The sequence below is a fragment of the Dasypus novemcinctus genome, chromosome 21 (assembly GCF_030445035.2).
Source record: "Dasypus novemcinctus isolate mDasNov1 chromosome 21, mDasNov1.1.hap2, whole genome shotgun sequence".
Taxonomy (NCBI): domain Eukaryota; kingdom Metazoa; phylum Chordata; class Mammalia; order Cingulata; family Dasypodidae; genus Dasypus; species Dasypus novemcinctus.
In genome coordinates, this window is record NC_080693.1 from 22,614,806 (window position 1) to 22,636,230 (window position 21,425).

The 21,425-nt window shown below is 41.8% G+C and overlaps 1 protein-coding gene across 1 annotated transcript in view; it reads left to right on the forward strand.

Moving 5' to 3' along the window:
• Positions 1-17,972: 17,972 nt before the first annotated feature.
• The window catches only part of LOC101418957 (myosin-13), a 49,335-nt gene continuing 45,882 nt past the window's right edge, over positions 17,973-21,425 (forward strand). Inside the window, exons 1-3 of the mRNA XM_058283480.1 lie at positions 17,973-18,176; positions 19,721-19,864; positions 20,226-20,382. Coding sequence (XP_058139463.1) covers positions 17,973-18,176; positions 19,721-19,864; positions 20,226-20,382 — 505 coding nt within the window. The remainder of the gene's footprint in view (positions 18,177-19,720; positions 19,865-20,225; positions 20,383-21,425) is intronic.

The window sequence follows — 21,425 nt, forward strand, 5'->3', positions numbered from 1 at the left end:
CAGCGAAGGAAAGCAGAGCAGCAGTTGCCTGGGCACAGGGAGAAGGGAGGCTGAGAGAACACAGGGAGGGACAGTAGACTGCAAAGTAGCAGGAGGCAAGTTTTGGGGATGATGTATTCATTATCTTGACTGTGGTGAAGGCTTCACAGGTATATACATATGTCAAAACATCAAACTGTGTACTTTAAATATGTTCAGTTTACCATGTCAGTTATACCTCCATAAAGCTGTTTTCATTTTGGGAAATATACTATCATCACATAGCTTTTAGGAAATAATAATAATACTGTATATCAAACTTGAAAGCCAAAGTTACAATTTTTCATAGGAAGGGCATTAAACTTATTTATCAATTTGGGGAGAAATGACATCTTCATTATGTTGAGTTTTCTAATTCATTAACACAGTATGTCTCTCCATTTATTTAAATCTCTGGTTTCTTTCATCAGCATTATATCACTTGCAGCATACAAGTCCTGCACATATTTTTTAGATTCCATGTCAGTGTTTCCTTTTTATTGAACATTTGTCAATGGTATTATACTTTAACTTCAGTGTCCATGAAACACAACTGATTATTGTATCTTGTATCCTGAAACTTTGTTAGAACTCAGTAGTTCTGGGAGTTTTTTGGTAGATTCCTTGGGATCTTCTACAATCTTATCTAGGAAAACACTCACTTAAAGTGAATCTAAGTTAAAACAAGATCCAAAAGTTCACAGTAAAATGGGGAGGGGGGAATTGTATAATTGGGAATTTATCTTAAAAATGAAACTAAAATTATTGAAATAAGTCTATTTTTTTTTTCTGTTACATTTCACAAAATTTGGGTTATAAATGCAACTCTCCCCTAATCCTTAGAACAGGGGTTCTCAGCAGAGGTCCGTTAACTTGAATTGAAATTCAAAAAGCATTATTCTTGTGGGGACCTGTTAGTGGTGAGTGTGATATATTTATTTAATAACACACAATAGAGTGTGGCTTTAGTAAAGGGTCTGTAGCTTTCACCTGACTGGCAAAGGGGTCTATGGAGCAAAAAAGGTTAAGAACCCCTACCTTAGAACAAAGAATGAATCAATGTGGGAAATGGGAAGAAAGGGATATAAATTTCTCAGTCTTATACAACAGCATAATACGGCATCCTTTATGTTAATTTACACAATACAGTCCTAATGAAAGCCCTTTTTTTTTTTGCAAAAACGTATGATGACTTCATCGATATTTTTAAGGGACTTTCTAATTCTTTGAACCTGAACTCATTCTTTTGTAACACCTGTTAGGTCATCGTCTTTGTTCATATTTGGTTCTTCGATTGCAAACTTGTCCAACCCTGCTAAATTCATATTGGTGAATAGCTTTGCAAAATTCAAGCAGATTTCTAATACCACTGTCATTCACTTCATTAAATTCTGCAACTTTTGCATGATTTGTTATTTTATCTTGTTGTCATACTGCACTGATTATTGCATATTTATATTATCTGACAATCTGCAAGACCATTAGTGAATACTGTCCTGTTCCGTCCATTTTTGTTCTCATACGCAGTATCATTATGGTGAGGATTACAATAAGAGGAACCCCTCTTTTGCAAACCTTAAAATATCCAAGGCATTTTTCCAGAAAGTTCACTCACACACATTTCATAATCAAAGATGTACATAAACATTTATATATACATGTTTACTAGAATATTTAAAAGAACAATGAGAGCACCGTAAATCCCAACAATTTTCTAAATTGGCTAACTGCGGTACATTTATCAGAAGGAACACTATGCAACTAATACAAGCCACGATGTAAAAGAATAGATAATAACCTGAAAAATGTTTCCATACTATGTGGGGCTTTAAAAGCAGAGAACAAAACAGTACTGACAGGATGATATCACAATTGTTTATATGTTTACAAGCACATACAAACATGGAAAAAAGATGTGAAAGGATTTAAACCGAAAGTTAAGCAGTGATTATCTCTATGCTAGAATTGTCAGGGTCATTCAAAATTTTCCTTCAGTGTGTATGATTACATTTTTCAATCTTTATACAAAGTGTACTTCACTTTGGAGAAACTTTTAAAGGTATGTATTTTTAAATAAATAAATAAAAGTAACCCACCCCTTAAGAACATTCCATATCCACTTCTCATCAAACACATGGATATAACTGACAACAGTAAGGAGAAGAGGATAGGGTCACTTGATGGATGAGATCATTAGCTCAGCTACTAAAAGCTGTTGCCTTTCATCCAAGCTTTCTGTAAGGATTAACATTCCAGGGCTAACACAGCAGCTGTCAGTGAGCAAACTTAAATTCTGCCTCCTGGCTGTGGCTGAAGTTTGGAGCGGCACAATGCTACACAGGCCAGTGTCCCAGGCACCTTCACAGAGGACTTCATCAGTCAGATTTTCCTCCGCGGGAAGTAGAACAATCAGCAGCGGACAGATGGAAAGAACCCTACTTAAGGATGGAATTCACCAGCCTGATCTCTCTCTCTTGGCTCCCAAGACCTCCAAAGTGCCGCTTCCAGAGGCCAGAAGGATAAAGAAAGCCTCTCCTGAGATGAAGGAGAGAAACAATCTCCTTGGGGAACAAACCCAAAACGAGGTCAGAAAATTTTCTCAGCTCCTCACAGAAACAAAGGCTCATGGCTCTCTCTCTTGGGGAAACTGAGGAACCGCACAGTGTGAAAGCTCCAATTATGAGAAATTTTGTTAAAGGAATAGATGGGAAAGATTTTTCTCTTATTTTGCACAACAGAATCATTTATTCTACTATTCTGATAAATAATTCAATTGATACTGTCAGCCCTTAGTACCCAAACTTGATTTGGCATGATATATTTCACAGGTATATGCATATGCAACATAATAACATGCCTATGTATACAACTACTAATGGGATGTGATGACTTAAGCATTTTCCAAAATTTCCTTCCGGCCCAGTCACGTCAAGAACCCTAACTCCAGACCCAATTTCACACCCTCCGCGCCACACAGTCTCTCACAATTACTCTCTGCAACTGCACAACGTGAGTAAATCGCACAAATGGGCAAGGCTCTCTCCCACCTGCCGAACTCTCACACACCAACTTACCTCCCGGGTCACACTATGGCTTTTGCACCGCCCCGACCATTGCGAGGCCACTTCCGGCTTTTCTTGCGCGCCTCCCAGCAACACCCATGATGCTCTGGGCGCTCCGGAAGTGACGTCTCCCCGCGCTGGCGATGGAAACTTGGTTTCTTTCCTGCAGGCATTGGGTCTCGCTCTCAAAGCCCACGCGGTTGTATTATCAGTACCGTGATACCTCCTCCCTCCACCGAGTCGATTATAAACTCTTTGAGAGAGCAAACTTTTTACCCGGACTGCCTGGAAGAATGTGTTCATAAGCCATTTGTTGAATGGACGGCCATTTGTTAATTGAGCAAAGAGCTGATACTCGGTTCTTTTTTGTTGGATGGTGTAGAAAAAGGGCAGGAGAGGTCGTAGGCCAACCCTTAGTGAAGAACGAGGAAGAAAATATTTCTTGTATAGCAACAGCTGATGTTTAAAAGCCAGGGTCCTTACCTTGGCCTACAAGTCTCTAAACCAACTGACCCCGCCTGCCTCTGCAACCTCAATGCCTGCTACTATTTCCCTAGCTGCCTTTACCCCTGCCCCATTGGCCTTTCTTCTGTTCCACTGCAAAAACTCTCACCTTCCAGAGTCTTCCCCTTTGTTTCCTCTTCCTGGAATACTACCCCTTTTTATATTCTCATGGCCTGCTCCTTCACTTCATTCAAGTGTCTGCTAAAATATGTCCTTTTCAGAAAACCTTCCCCAATCAACTTGTTTAGATGCTGAATAGCCACTGTTTCCTACCCTGCTTTTTTTAAATTTCAGAACCATTTATCACTAATTGACATTATCTGTTTGTTTGTTTGTTGTCTGCTCTCACAGACCCACACACTAGAATGTAATTTCCATGAAGGCGGAAGAGGCTTTATCTGTTTTGTACCCTAGGACTTAAAACACTCCCAGCCAGTAATAGATCCTCAGTGAATGTTTAATGAATAAGCATTTGAATAAGTGCATGCCTACTAAGTACTGGCTCTGTGCCAAGTACTGTTGCTGTGATACTCTTTGAAATTAGCAGTTCCAGGAGTGGATTTGGCCACCATCCTGGTTTGGTAGGACATCTCGGTCTGGTTCCATTGTTATCCCCATTTGGCAGATGAGGAAACAGAGGTTCAGAAAGGTAGAGTAGCTTGCCCAAAGTCACATAGCTTAGTAGTAAAGTCAGAATTTAAACCTGAGCATTCTGACTCTCAAGGCCTATTCTCAATTACCACATTATTATGCAGATTTTAACACTATCAATACCTATTTTGGCTGTGTCCAGCAAAGACTTTATCTTCTTTTTTTTTTTACGCACTGGGACTGGGAAATGAGCCTAGGACCTCATATGCGGGAAATCAGTGCTCAACCACTGAGCTATACCAGCTCCCCAGAGCTGTTTGTTTTTCATTTGTTTGTTTGTTGTTTGTATTTAAGAAGTATTCGGGATGGAAACTGGGACCTCGTACATGGGTAGCAGGTGCTCAACCACTTGTACTACATCCACTCCCCATCAAGAACTATATCTTTTCAAACCCAAGAGTAGTAATTAAAAGCAATCCGTCCTATTTTCTTAGGTCTAGTAAGGCTTTAAGCAGTTGATGTAAGCAAAACACAGCTAAAAAACTAAAAGGACAGATAATGGGAGACCCTGCTCCCACAGGCATCTGCCATGGTTGAGCCTCCAGTTAAAGTGGAGCTAGTTGGTAGGATTTCTTCTCCAAACACAAGGTTCCCAGGCCATCCACAGAGCCTCTCTATGTTGTTTTCAGAGAAGGATGCCTGGTTTACATGTAATTCTGAGAAGCATGTATAATTATGGGAGCATTAGTGTCTTACTGGATCTTGCAGAGCCAGAAGCAGCTGTCTTGTAGGGCAAAGATGAACTGGACTTGGATTCAAAAATGTTTGCTTTAGTTCCCACTCTGCCACTTACTACTGCATGACCAGTCACTTAATGTTTTCCCACCTGTAAAACTGATAAATCTAACTCCCTAGGAGATTTAATGAACATTGACTTAAACAGTGCTCTTGAACCCCCCATAAATGTTTTGCTTTGAAAAATTTCAGTTTACAAATTTCACAGTGAAGAAGTTTATGTACTATATTTGAAAGCATTCAGACCTTGCTCTCTTGAGAGAGTAGAAGGGGATGGTGTGTTTTGACCTTTACTACTGGTTAGATAACCTTTCCAGAACCTCAGTTTCTGATTGAGCGTGGTTAAAGTGTGGTTCGCTCAGATAATATTCAGGGCTCTCCTCTAGTTCCAGAATCTAACATTCTCACTCAAATCTTTGCTTAGGCAATGCAAACATGAATTTGGGTCATTTGCTAATGTACCTGTCCTATAACTTTAATCCAGAAGTTTCTGTTACTGGCTGGGAAATGTGCTGCTGCTTTTTGAAATGCCATCTGTTACTTAAGCTCTCAGATAGTCTGAGTGGTGAGGAGAAAGCTCTGATCCTGCTATCAGCACAATTAATTGCCCTCTCTTCTCAAGTTGCCTTCTGAGGAGTGACCTTGATCATTTTTTCTACTCCTCTCTTTGTCCCTGCTACTATCTTCTTCCCACTGCACCACCCAAATACACATTTTCTCTGAATGCATCTTATATAGTTATTGGTGAAGATATTTGCATCTAGGAAAATCAGGACAATGTTTTCTTTTTCCTTAACACCTTCTCATTCCTAATCAGTTGCCCTCAGTTTCCAGCCCCACCTTCCTACTGACCTTGCTGTCAGGGTCACTGCCCAGGGCAATCCAATGTCCTTTTCTCATTTTCTTCAGCTTCACCACAGTGCTCTTCATCAGCTCCCTTGACTTCTTCTGACACTAATAAAAAAGCTATCTTCACTTTAGTGTTGACAAAATGATCTTGTAACAAGACTGGAGAAAATTAAAATTCTCATTCACAGAATCCCCGGGTTTGGGAGAGATGGTACAATGGTGTGGGGTGTAAGATATGGGCTACATGGATACTGGGATGTGAAGTGAGACCCACAAAAGGGCACATGCAAGTAACAATAGAAGGTTGCCAAAGCTTCTTCTAAGGATGGAAGTGGTCTTCTTTCTTGAGAACTTTTATCTTGCTGAGTAGCCAGACGAATAGGGCTGCAGATCTAGGGCAGAGCTAAATGGTACCTCACAGTAGAGGACTAACTGAGTATTGGCAGGGGCGTGGGGGGGGGTGGACGGGGCGCACGCAAGGGGGAGAAAGGAAAGAGCTACCACATCAGAGTGAAGAGCAGACATTGCTGATGGAAATGTTGAATCATTTACTATGGGATATGTAATACAACCACCTTCTGTGTCTCTTGTACAAACCCTCAGGAACATCTACATTGCTCATTTATATTTTGGGTGCTAGCAGATTATTTGCTGTCAACTTTGGCACAGATTAAAAAGACGGGCTGGAAACAGACTGTGTGCAGAGGCAGTCACATCTGGAAGGCATATATGAGATAACATTTGATCCCCACCACATCACATGACTTGAGCAGAAACAGAATTCTTTTTCTGACTTGGTGGCTGAGGGGTAAAACATCAAAGTTGCTGAGAAAGGAGGGGTGACATCGCGGTCAGCAAACAGCAGGGGTAAGATTCAGATCCACTTCGCTCTTCTGACTCCAACAAGATCTCCCTGATTCTTAATCCGATATTTGCTTCCTTGCAGAATGACCTTCCTTTGACAGTTCTTCGGTCTTCATTCTCTCCTCCCAACCCCTAAACAGGCCTTCTAGCTCTGAGAGCTCAACCTCCTCCATGGTTTCAACTACCACCTCTGCGTGGATGATACCCCAGAACCATATCTTCAACCCTGACTTCTCCTTTCAACTTTGAGCCCATAGTTCTCCCTGCCAGCAGGACATCTCTGCTATCATCTCGACCCCAGTATACGTAAAATCCAAACTTGCCTTTTCCCCTTTAGTATCTCCTTTGAGCTGATTGACCTGCATCTAGATTCTCAGGCTGAAATGATGGCTGGAGGAAAGGAAAGCTTCTTTGATTCCTCTTCCTGACTCGAGCCCATCAGTGATCAAAGTCCTATCGATCCTAACTTCAGAAAATCCCTTGAATTTTTTTTTCTTTTTACAGCCCATATCTACCCTACTCAATTAAGGCCTTCTTCATTTCACACTAGGATTTTTTTACATTCAATAATACCTTGAGTGGCTTTTAACATTGAAATATTGTGGGCTAAGCCTCAAAAAATAAGCCTAGAGCTCACGGAGGTCTTAAATCAGCCCCCAAAACACACTCTTTTCACCTCTTGGGATTTAAAAGTTTTCTTCTCTGGTTGTGTCTAAATGGGACAGCAAGGCAGAAAATCTACAAGGCCACACCAGACAGGCTCAGAGAAACCAGGGCAGAGTCATCGTGAAAGCCAGTCTCCACAGTGGTGCCATGGATCCGCATTGGCAGGGTCATCCAGGGGCTAATTCTCAACATCTAACTGCCCTCCACACCCCACAAGTCATCAGCGCCTGTCGAATCATCTGCTTTTATCTCATCAAGTTTGACACCAAGATTTGTTCAATAGTTTCTGAACGTTTCTAGGCTCCAGTGTCTCGCCTCTCCACTATATCCTGTCATCAGTCCCAGATTCATGTACACTAGATGTAAGAATGTATGTATATATATACAGTATTATGTATGTATATACAGCATATATATGTATATAGTGCATGTGTGCATATATCTTCCTACTCATCTTTCTACTCACAAACCTAAAAAGGTTCCCCAGTGATCTCAGAATAAAGTCCTGACTCCTTCACTTGGCACTGGGAACTTATCATAAACAAGCCCCAGGCCACTTTCCCAGCTTCACATTCATTACACTCTACCAAATCCCCGGACGCAGCCAGGCTCATCCAGCTGAACTTCACAGATCACATGCTGGGAATTCTTGTTTCTAAACCATGACCCCTCAGTTCCCTAAGCCTAGAATACTCTCCTACCCCTCACATCCATATAAAAATCCCCTCCTTTAGAAGAAAGTAGAGGAGAGAGGGAAGAGCATAGCTCTAGAATCAGAAACCCTGAATTTCAATTCTGGCTTTGTTACTTACTAGCTGAGGGGCCTTTTGGCCAATCACTGAATCTCCATAGGCCTCAGTTTCCCCATTTGGGCAGTAGGGATAATAATATATAAATAGTGTAAATCTCTCAGGGTTGTAGAGAAAAGGAAACAACAAAATATTCAAAGATGCTATGCAGATTGGAAACCACTTCAAAAGATTATTTCCAGTCAACATTCCCCTCCAGATCTTTTCCCCTCCAAAGTAGTATAATGATCACTAATAACAATTCTGATAATATTTTTCATATACAATACACTTCATGGTTTTAAAATACTTTATACAACCATCTAATCCATGGTACATCCCACACATTTTGGCACTTAACATATTATTGGGGGACAGATTTATCTTTTTCATGTACGTATACTCTTTTCCCATCTCCACTGTCAACTCCTTGGAGGCAGCTTCTGTCTCATACCCCCGTTCCCATCAATCAGAGGCAATCAGAGATGGTGTGTTTCCAAAAGTGAGAGGTCATGGGTGTAGACTCTAGAGGCAGAGAAAGTTTGAGTCTCATTTCTGCCACCTAGGAGCTATATGGTCTTGGGCCTGTTACATAAACTCCATGACTCAATTTCTTTCACTGTAAAATGGGGATGATATTGGCACCTACCTCATGAAAAATTATGAAGCTTCAATGAGCCAACATGGATAAAGCCTGGCATATGGTGAGTTCTTAATAAACGTTAACCATTAAGTGAGGCTGAGAGTTCGAGGTCTTTCTTCTCTGCTTTATCACTTCTGTCCTCTTTCAACACAAATTCCCTCCATGAATCTTTTAGCTTTGTTCATTCACCAGAACAAATATTTACTGAATGTCTGCTGCATACAAAAGGCTGTACCTTCAATAAAAGCAGCTGTTTTGTGTCTGATATCTCTCTTTTGCTTTCTTCTGGGCCTGATGGTGCTAAGAAACAGAGAAAATTTCTACATGGGTTACATCTTTCAGTCCTCCCCTCTTGTTTTCTGAACCAGAGAACAAGATGGTATTTCAACATCAAATCTTCTTGGGAAATTCCAAGAATGAAAAAGTTCATTACATTTATGTTTCTTTACTGAAGGGTTTCTCAGAGTCATGAATCTACTTTAGGAGCAGGGAATAGATTTTCCCACATATCCTAAACTTGTCTAACCATGAGATCATTTATTTCATGGAGTTTCTCTCAGAATCAGGATTCTATCAAATTTACTTTGGAAAAATGCTCTATGGAAATCCTATTCTTTTTTACTTCTCCTCTGCCCACAAATTAACTCTGACTAATGTAACCTGTCCTTTGGAAATGTCCCCATCTACAAGAGCTTCTTCCCATGGAAGAGTCTTCGAACATTACAATTAGTCATATAAATTGTATTGCTGTAAATGACTTGAACTTCTATGTGTCTGGTTGTTTCTACATATTCAAACATCACTTACATTTTAGCACAAAAGGACCTAAGCAACCATACAAGTTGTCACAAAGACCACCTGTTTTCTCTAGAGTGTCCCCACTCCCCCCAAAGCTTCAACTCAGAGCTTTGTCTGAATCTTAACTTTATCATGTTTTCCAAGCTTCAGCAGGTTAGAAAAAAGCAAAGCCAGGCTGGTAGAGGCAGACCTACTAACCACAGAAAGAAATTACATCTGAGAGGCTCACCATGAAGATGAATATATAAATACTCAAGAGTAGACAAAAAGTCATAGCAGTCTAGGAACAATTGGTACACAGCAAAACCCACCAAGAATCTAATATTCCTAACGACTTCATTACATAGCCTCCAGGACCCCAACGTGATCAAGAAATAGTTTACTTCTATTCAAGGTACTTGACTAAATAAAGCAAGACAATGTGCAGTATACATTTAGAAAGCCTACTTTCTACAGTGGATTTTTTAACAATAAAAATAAGGCTGGGTGTGTAAAATGGTCAAGTGTAAGCTTTCTGGAAATTTCTAAGAGGCACACACTATCCCACAACAATGCTAGGTAAATGAGGTACAGTTCCTGGATAGGCGATTGACCACCCAGGGCTCCACAACTCATCCTGTAGTTCTGCCCTTCCCTGACCTTCTCCAGCACACTCTGCTCCAGTTCCACCCAGTCCCTAGGACTCTCTAAGTCTTCAAGATCTGTGTCCACTGCTGAAATCCCTACACAGCTGACTTGGCATTATACAGCCTCCGCTGGTCATTTATCCAAGTAATTTAACGAGAGTGAGAGATCAGGGCTACAACGCATTTACATCTAACCAGTAAATGGTGATTCCCCCAAAGATAGCCAAGTTAGAATGCTGGCCTGGCAGTTTTGGGAGTATAAAGAGAGCTGGGGGTCACCCTCCCGAAACTGCTCCGAACTCAGCATTTCAAGGTAAGTGCTCAGGAGTGCCCACTTTTTCTGCTCCTTGCAGCTACAATCAAACCTGATCAGGTTACCAGTCAATGAGCGAAGGTGATGCAGGTAGCTTTTACTGGGCCTACTAAGGTAACATTAAAGGAAATGTGGGAGAAACAATGAACAAGACAAGATATTTGCCTTTCAAGAAAAGACAAGGAAGAAAATATAAGAATAGGTAATTATGAGACCGATAACCAAAAACCTGTGGAATCATACTGAATATGCTGTGTAATCCTCCCCTCTGTTTGTTTTGGTTGCTATTGCACCATTCAGTTACCAAATAACTCTTCTGTGTTTGCCTTGAAAAAATCATTTGAAATTGTTACCGGTTATTTAAAAGTTTTCCCCATATCAGGACTTTTGGTAGATGACCGTAGGTAGAAAAGTCTCCCAGGGGTTTTATTCATCCGAATGCATGGTGTTCTTTCTGGTCATTATGCACTGGTCTTGCATGGCATGCCCTATGGACTTGGGACTGGCCCATGTCTGCCATCTTCAGCAGCATCCCTCAGAGTGACTCCAACTTTGGAAAACTTGACGTGCTTGGACTTCAGGCTGCCGTCTGCACCAGAGAACTTTCTGTCATCACAGATTCTTTTTTTCTTTTTTTTTAGGAGGTACCGGGGATTGAACCTGGGACCTCATACATGGGAAGCAGGCACTCAACCACTGAACTCTTACTCCCCTGACACAGATTCATAGGCTGAGAGGAATCTTCAGGAGATGAAAGTCCCCCAAAATCACAACAGCTACTCAACCTGAAATCTGAGGTTCTGCCTCCAACTCTTATTACTTTTGAACTAAGAAACCAGAATATAATAAGTAATCACTTGATTTTTTTTCTGAGACATTTGTGAGAATTATAGGATATAGCAGGAGATTATTAGAGAGTCAGAAAAGGAGTGAGAAGGAGGCAAACAAAGTAGTAACCCAAGTGTCAGAATTTCCCTTCCTGCCTACCTGAGATTTCCTGAGGATCCCCTGGTTCCACAACAGTGCTGTGTGGCCTATGGGAAGGAAGTTTGCTTAAGCTAAATTTAATACTGAAAAATGTGTAGACTCCTTGAGATAGCCAGGTAGGTTATAAAACTCCTGGAGCTGAGAATCCTTTATCTCAGATGTGTTTTCAGCTGCTCTGCCTTTATCTGCTCCGGATCTTAAAGAATTCTTTGCCCACATTTTGCAACATTTTTTCTATGACCAAAAGAATTTGACAACTGCCTGTCAGCATGCAGGCTACAATCTGGATCATTTCCCTCCTTTTTTTTTTTCTTCCCTGATCCCTCAAACCCACCCCCAACCCTCACCCAATCTCAATCAGAAGCAATGTCTTCGTAAATTCCCGTAATACTTCGTTTAGACTCTTACAGAATCTGTCTTGTCCTCATTTAGTCAGAGCTCTTTAAGCATCTCTCTTAACTGTTACTAAATTTTGCATTCTTGTAGGGCAGAGACCCTTCTTTATAGTCTTCCTCGCCCTCCCTTAAGGACCTGGCACCGTACTTTACACAGGTAAGTTATTCAAAGAAGTGTTAAACAGATGTTGTAAATAACTAATTACTTAAATAACAATGATTTAACAGAAAATGGCAAATATATTTCCATCCCACACCATCTGCTGTTTACCTATCTAAATATAGCTCAACTGAGCACAAATGCAGTTTCTATATTAATTATACTCCTTATATATAGTTCATTTGTTTTTCTTTTTTGTTTGTTTAATTAGAGAAGTTTGTACAGGAAAATCGTGTAGAAAATACAGAATTCCCATATTAACCCCCCCACACACACTATTAACACTTTGCTCATTTGTTTTTGTTTGTTTATCTTTGATTTCCTAAATCACCCTCAAGAAGACCCTTAATTCCTGAAGGACACTCACCATCACTTTGGGAACCAAGAAGGTAAGAGTTACTGTCAACTTGATCTTGATTGCAATAATTGCAATTGGCAAACGTTATTTTCCACATTCTAATTCTTGCCACGTTCATAAGAAGTTGAAATTGATGAAACTGTAACCACTGACTTAAATATCTGTAAAGGCAGATTACAAAAACATGCATGCAGGTCTTTTACCAAAGGAAGAACAACTTCCCAAATTTGCTCACGTTCTACACTGAAAGGTATAAAATACAGTGCAGAACTTTGACAGGTAAACTCCAGGTCAGTATTCTTCATTGGCCCAGAGCATGATGATCCAAAGGCTTCCCACAGAGGTTAACTTTGCCATTCCTTGAGCAGAGCCTGTGCCTCTGAATCCACACGGCTGTGCTTTTACTCACTAGTTACGCGGCGAGAAGGAGGGACAGTTTCAACCTCTCCCCAGTGAAGTAATAAATACCCCCCACTTGTGTTTATTGGAGGTAATTCTAGATGTCTTAGGACCAAAGAAACCAAAGTGTAATTGAGTTATGACTGAACTATGCTGACAAAACAGAGTGACTGGGAAATTCCCAAAGGAGGGATGAAAATCAAGAGTGTTGTCATGGTGCCCCAGCAGCAAACAGAGGGAGGGGACAACTCAGGAGAAGATGGAGATTAGCTGGGTTGGAGTTCCTATCTCAACTAGAAGGCCCTTAAAGACAGGAACAGAAGAGATAGTTGAAAGGACACGGCTATGCTTTAGAACAGAGAAGTTAATTAAGGGGGATAGAGCCCACAGAGGGCACCACTAGTCATGCCTTGAGAGTGGGATCAGATCTAACAAGGCAAAAAGTAACAGTCAACAATGGATGGTTTTACCCTTGGGTCCCAAAACACAATTGAGCAATTATGGGCAGAAAATTTGACTTAGCAACTACATGTACCAAGAGGATTGAGGGGCTTTGCTTGACAGTGAGCGGTGAGTCAGCAGCATGATGTGGCTGCCAAAGGGTGATCTCCACCTCGAGCGCCATACCTAGGTCAAGAGAGGTCAGGGACACTGCCTGCTGGGGGACAACACATGTGTTGGATATCACATTTTAGGAGAGATTAGCAGGAATGGGTTCAGGATAGAGTGCCCAGGACAGTAAAGGAGATTTTGAAAGTCTACTGTGGAAGGTGCAAATGAAGATTGAGAACACAGGAGCAACTATCAAATGGGTGGAGAGTTGTCTCATGGGAAGTAGGTCTGAACTGCTGTTACCACAAAAAGCTGGAATGAGGATCAATCATCCTGAAGTTATAGAGAGCCAAGCTCTAGTTCAAAGCAAGAAGCTTCAGCCTTTCAAACCTGCCCCAAATAGGAAAGACTTTCCATAAAGGTGAACAGGTTGGCTGGACAACACCTTTGCAAGAATATTGCTGAGGGAAGCAGATTTGGCTCAACTGATAGAGCATCCACCTACCACATGGGAGGTCCAGGGTTCAAACCCCGGGCCTCCTGACCCATGTGGTGAGCTGGCCCATGTGCAGTATTAGTATGTACAAGGAGTGCCCTGCCACACAGGGGTGTCCCCCACATAGGGGAGCCCCACACGCAAGGAGTGCGCCCCATAAGGAGAGCTACCCAGCACGAAAAAAAGTGCAGCCTGCCCAGGAGTGGCGCTGCACATATGGAGAGCCTGATGTAGCAAGATGACCCAACAAAAAAGAGACACAGATTTCTGGTGCCACTGACAAGAATACAAGCGTACGCAGAAGAACACACAGCAAATGGACACAGAGAGCAGACAACTGGGGGGAGGGGGAGAGAAATAAATAAAAAATAAATCTTTAAAAAATTTTTTCATATTAATATCCAGATATCATTTATCCTTTTCACTGTGCTGACCTAATGGTGCAAAAAGAAGTTTGCTGGGTCCTTACTTCAAATCAAAGCCTGGCATCACACTAGACTAGTGGTTACTATTTTCGTCTCTGCCATATACTCACACTAAAAAAAAAAATTAAGTCAGTTTCACTCAAAAATCACTTAAAATTTGCAGAAGCAAAAATTATGACACTTATATTTTAATGCTTAAATGTACATCTTTTTAATATTCTGTATGATGAAATGAGAAATCTGCTTGAGGCACTCCTGCTGCATACCAAAGTTTAATAGCTGTCTTGAAGAAAGGCACCTGTGTGGTGGACTGAGTTGCAAGCAAAACTAGCCGCTGTATTCATGAAGCACCCATTTTTACTTGAAAATACAACTAACAGACAAACTACAGATGTTCAGATTTGGGTATTTTGTAGACATCTTCTTAAAAGAAAAGAAAGTGTGCTTGCAGCTTCAAGGAAAACTACTGACAGTATAGCTAATGATAAATTTGAGCTTTCAAGCAAAAATTAGAATTTTTGAAAACTTGTATCTGCCACCCTTAGCTTGATGGCATCCTAATACCTAAAAAAAAATTTTTATGAGATCAGTGGTATATTAATGGATATAATTCCTTTATATTGTATAATTAAATTTGGAATTTCTGAATAACTCTGTGAACCATTATTATCCAAATGACCAATGTATGATGTTGAGACATGGGAAGGAGATCCATTCAAAGTGCAATGGATCATAGTGTAACAGAGAACAAAATGTTTGTTGTTATAGTTTCAGATTCCACATTGCAACTAGCCTTTGAGGAACTATCACTTGTCATGTTTTGGTATAATATCTAAGAAGAATATCCACAATTATTTGAAAAGGCTATTAAAATACTCTTTCCTTTTCCAAATTATATAACTGAATGAGGCCAGATTTTCTCCATATAGTTTAACCATAACAACACATGGCAACAGACTGAATACAGAAGCAGACCCGAGAATCCTGCTGTCTTCTATTAAGCAGATGTTTAAAGAGATTTGCAAAAATGAAAAACAATGCCACTGTTCTCAATCAATTGTTTTTGTTTTGGAAAATACAGTCATTTTCATAAAAGTATGTTATGTGAACATGTAATAGATTTCATAGTTATTTTAAATGAATCAATAAATATGTTTAAATTCCCTCATTTTTAATTTCTATTATGGTAAATGTCCATAGGTATGATCTACATAAATGAAAGCTCACTGGGTTCTCAATGATTTTTTAAGAGTGTAACGGGGTCCTGAGACCACAACATTTGAGAATCACTGCTGCAGTGGAAACTACTTAAGCCATAACACTAGGGACTGCATTTAGAAAAATGAGAAGTGAAAGCAATAATGAAGAAATAATTTCTCATCCCCCAGGAAGTAACTGAGAAAAGTTAAACTAGCATGCCAGGCACATGCCAGGAGCCCTCTTTGTCAATGTTCTGTTGAAGTCTAGTCTTTTATAATGAAAACTTAATCACAGTTCACAGGTGGTTCAGTAGACCCATTGGCCACAGTAAAACTAAAACGAAACTTATTTGAATAGAGCCAAGAGGGAAGTGGATGCTTCTCTTTCTATACAAATAGAATCCCACAGAATCACTCGAAGGGATGTTTAAACAATGGCCAGTTACCAATGAAACACAATTTCATTAAAAGTAAGATGGGGATAGGTGACTTTAAAGTGACAGAACTGTAAAATGTTCAACTTTTCTGCTTTTAAAAGGGAACTTAAGACTTTATTCAACAAATGTGAACTATTTTTAAAGATATGTATAAATACATATACACTTTATTTATTTTTAAAGATTTATTTTTATTTATTTCTCTCCCCTTCCCCCTAAGCCCCATCCCAGTTGTCTGTTGTCTGTGTCCATTCGCTGTGTGTTCTTCTGTGTCCACTTCTATTCTTGTCAACAGTACCGGGAATCTGTGTCTCTTTTTGTTGCGTCATCTTGTTGTGACAGCTCTCCATGTGTGCAGCGCCATTCCTGGGCAGGCTGAACTTCTTTTTGCTCAGGGCGGCTCTCCTTACGAGGCGCACTCCTTGCGTGTGGGGGTCCCCTATGGGGGGGACACTCCTGTGTGGCACGGCACTCCTTGCGCACATCAGCACTGCATGTGGGCCAGCTCCATACAGGTCAAGGAGGCCCTGGGTTTGAACCCTGGACCTCCCATGTGGTAGGTGGACACCCTATCCATTGAGCCAAGTCCACTTCCCATACATATACACTTTATATACCATTTCCATTTATGGTCAGTTACAGGAGAGTGAGTAGAAAGGGAAAAATGACATAAAGAAAGGGAAGGGGAAATAGTTGTGGGGGAAACAAAAACAAAGATTGGGGGGAAAGAGATCCAGGGAGAGAAGGAGAGAAGCAAATGCAAAGAGGAAGAAAAGGAATCATAAAGCCACATGCCCTGTATGCAGGAAGCTTGGAAGTAAGCAATACTTGCTTCTTCATTTTAAGTGGAAGAGACAGGACCCCGAGAAGTGAGGTGGTTTGACTATGGTCAGGGGTAGTACGTTAAGTCAGATTTTCTAGCATCTAGTCAGGAAATATGCAGTAAGAGAAAGGCCAGAGAAGGGCGATGGACTGGAGAGAGAGAGAGAGTGAGCTGATGCATGAAAGAGAGTTAGAGACAAAGATGGAGAGAGAGAGAGATGCAAGAAGAGAGGGCTGTGTGCATACCACATGCACACATGCAGTGAGTCCTAAGTGTTTATCACACCCTGACACTGCTGCACACAACTTAAGTTTGGGGACCACTGCCCAAGGCCCAGTATTTCTCAACCCTATGGTGGCTGGGAATTGCCTGGCTGTCTTGTAAAAAGGCAGGTTCCTATTCAGTAGGTCTGTGGGTGGGGCTGAGAGTCTGCATCCCACTGATGGGGTGGGATCCAGGACCACACTCCAAGAAGGAAGACAGTGATGCTCAAAGTGTGGGCCAGGAACTAGCAGCATCAGCATCACCCGGGAGCTTGTAAGAAATGCAAATTCTCAGGTCCCCCTGGGGACCTGCTGAATCAGAAACTCTGGGTGGCACGCAGCAGTGAATGTTTTAACAAGCCAACTGGTGGATTCTGGTGCATGTTAAAATTTGAAACCATTGCTTTAGGTTACTTACTCAAGTAAGGTTAGCTACTTACCCAAGTTAGTCAAACAAGTGTGGTGTGTCTTTTTGTTCAAGTCATGCATTTTTCGCTGGGTCATCTGAAATTTCTGTTAGAAATGACCAACATTTTCAGACACTCTTAAGATGTGAGCTATGTGTGAGGTTCTGGAAAACGAGGTGTGGCTTTGAGAGGTTGAGGTCACAGGGCTCAAAGACGTTGGGCCATTTAGGAAATGCCTCCCACAGCCTCCTTTATTGGACTCGCCTTGACTTCCTCTCATTGGTTCCGACCCCATTCATGGAGCTAATCTAAGAGGCAATCCCAAAATCAACACTCAGAGATGAAAACAATCTCTCAAAGGTTTTTCTTAGCGTGAAATATTCCTCTTAGCTCATTTCCAGTTGCCCGCCCTGAGCCTGGTCATGGATCCCTCGGGGAGCAGGTAATCCTGGAATCCCCTGAGTCTAACCCCCTTTTGCTGAATGGAAATAATGTAATAGTCTCCCCAGCACGAGACTCAGCAGGGCCCCTGGTTCTCCCAGCCCACTGCAGCCATGAGCTCCGATGCAGAAATGGCTATTTTTGGAGAAGCAGCTCCCTACCTCCGGAAAACAGAGAAGGAGCGAATTGAGGCTCAGAATCGCCCGTTTGATTCTAAGAAAGCCTGCTTTGTAGTGGATGATAAAGAAATGTACGTGAAAGCCTTGATCCAGAGCAGGGAAAATGACAAAGTCACAGCCAAGACCCTCAACGACCGGGTAAGTGCTGATCTCAGATGTCTTTGATAATATGGGCATCTCTTTCAGAAATTGCATGCTTGGTCAATAAAAAACAGATGACGAAACAACACTTGCATTTATTCTGTAGTGAGTTAGCAGGTGAAACCGCCATTGCATATAACCTTCACTCCTGCCTCTTTCCTTTGTAGAGCTTGTTTTGGAGGAAAGGGAAGAGTGAGGGTGAAAGAGGTTTGATGCAAGAAGGGATTGGTATGGATTGCTTCTTGATGCAGAGTAACTCCTATAGGGAAATTCTGGAGGCATTGCATTATTTACCATAGAGAATTGCAGTAGAACTTTCAATTCAATAATTATTGATCACCATCACATCTAGGTCACAATGTTAACCATTTTGCAAATATAAGCAAAAAACTCAGCACTTGCCTTCCCAAAGTTTACCATCTAGTGCGGGCATTAAGATGTATATGGCAGGTATGAATTTCTATCTACAAGCTCAGCCATCCATGACAGACCTTTCTTTTATTTTTTAAAATTTAACTTAACCTCTGATTCCAGCCCATTTTCACTGAGCTGGCAAAAAAATTTTTTTCTTCATTCATTCTTGGGGTCCCCCCTGGGTTCTGCCACACTAGGAGCTCACTGCCTCCCTGGAGATCTACTTAGAAACCAGACCCACTCCCTGAAGCTTCAGGATATACAGACTTTTCATCCCCCCTTATGCCAATTTGGGGTCTCTCTCTAGACTACAGTGGTGAGACCAAAGGATGTCCCCCCACCAAGGGATTTGTTCTATACCAACAAATCCTTTCCTTTATTTCTTCTCTAAAACCCTCAAAGCTCTTCAAACAAAAGCCAGAAAGCCTTACAGGCTCCTTCTACTTTCTGCCCTATTTTCTACCTCCCCTGAGGAATGGAGTGCAGAGCCAATGATAGCTTGAATGAGGGAGAAACACAAAGAAGAGAAAAACAAAGAATCGCCTCAAAAATATGTGTTATGGAGCCATGGACCATGACTCAAGTCCAAATGCTTTAGCATTTAGAGCAGAGGCATAAAGAGGCATGGGAGCCTTGAAGACACAGGGGAGAGGAAACAGGTCCTGGAGGAGGTGGATCTTGAGCTGAGCTGTGACGGTTTCTAGACATAATTGCAATGAGGGTGCTCCAGACAAAGGAACCCACCTGAGCAAGGGTTTTGAGGGAGAAATGCATCAGACACACGGAAGCAGTTCTTTCACATTCCAACATTCCTCAGAGCAAACAGGGTAAATAGGGGCCCCCCGGGGCCTTAGCCACCCTGAAGGCTGAAGGGCTCTTTCACTGCTGCACACCTGAACCCCCTCCTCACAAAGGCATGCTAAGTGGGAGACCTTAGCCCAGAATTAGGGTGATCAAGGACATTTATTTATGGATGATCTCTGGGCATGGAGACATTCCACATTGTCATCTGTGGTAACGGGGTAAATCACACCCCAATATCTCACTGCTTCCATCATACAGGGAAAAGTGGGGTACAGGATCCTTGGCTTTCCCCTTTGTCACATGCTTTTCCTCTCAATACCCAGACAGTCACTCTGAACAGTGACCAAGTCTTCCCCATGAACCCTCCCAAATTCGACAAGATCGAGGACATGGCCATGATGACCCACCTGCACGAGCCGGCTGTGCTGTACAACCTCAAAGAGCGCTACGCAGCCTGGATGATCTACGTGAGTGCCCCCCACCCCACTTGGCAGTGTTTTTCCACCAACTCCAGGTAACGTGTTAGCTGAAAGAAATTACGGACTTCATTTGCAAATTTTGCTACTGCAATAATATCTTAAGACCAACCGTTTGGTTAGCGTTGTCGATGTTGATGTCATTGAAAATGGACGTGCTTAATACTGAATTATTTGGGAAATGGAAGCATTTTGAGTTGGGGAGGGGAGGAGGGCAACAAATGAGTGAAACCCCAGTCCTTATGAGCAATAGCCCGGTACTTAGGTCCCTCTCCCCTTGCACTTAAAGCACTATTTCCAAGGCAGGTTAATGGGGTGACTGCTTATTGAACAATCCTGACCTCTCCCACAGACCTACTCGGGCCTCTTCTGCGTCACTGTCAACCCCTACAAGTGGCTGCCAGTGTACAACCCCGAGGTGGTGGCTGCCTACAGAGGCAAAAAGCGCCAGGAGGCCCCGCCCCACATCTTCTCCATCTCCGACAACGCCTATCAGTTCATGCTGACAGGTGAGTCATTTCTTCAATCCATATTCTTGAAAGTAGCTTTGAGTTAGTTATTCAAGCCCTTTAACAGGACTGGTTCTCAGTTAATTATTCAAGTCCTTTCCTGGCCAAGACCATCTCAGGGGTACAGTGATCCGAGGCGTCCTTAGGAGATTCAGGTGATTTCATGATGCAAAGTCAGGGGCACAGTATCTTCCATTACCAGCCAGGAGGCACGGCAAGACCAGCGATCTTGGCTGAGGCCGCACTAAGCACATGCTTAACTGGGGAATGTGGAACACAAGATGTCCAGCCCTATGCCCAAAGAAACCCCAATGTGGACCTTTACCTTCTACTTGTGGGAAAGAACACTGGTCACCCATTTACAATAGTGAAGAGAAACTAGATTAGCAGCCATTTAGGGAAGGGAGAAATGGGAACTGCAATGCCTTCACCTGCCTTCTTCCCCCAACTCAGGCTCCTCTTTCTTTTCCCTACATTTTCAGAAAGCCGATTATGGTAATTCTGTCACACTGCATGCCTAATATCACTTCTGTCCATTCATTTCTCCTGACTTGACTTGGGCCAGTTACAAGAAGTAAAAGTAAGCATTTGAGATCTGAAGACCCTTAAAAGTCATCTAATAAAATGTTGCCTAAACTTCAGTCATCCCTCTCTCACTTTCACAATCCTTGCCATTTCTGCATACTTAATATTTAACTCAGTTTTGTTCTTTAAACTGATTTAAGTTACATTCGTTTTAAAGGGAAGCTTAATTATCACTACTGTAAATGGATGACCAGTGTCACTTTCCACAAGTAGAAGATAAGGGTAAAAGAAAAATGCAATGACAACCTCGCAGGAACTTAAATTCTAATTAGAAGCAATTGCTTTACCTAAGTTCTGAGCCTGTGACTTGATTTCTTTATTGAAAGGAGAGGTGTTACAAATCTGTTAGCACAGGTAAGTGTCACACTGTGTGATTCACCGCTCACCTAGCCAGCTGCTCATGTTACACATCCCACACTTTGGGAATCTGTACAAAATTGTCCCAAAAAAGACTAGAC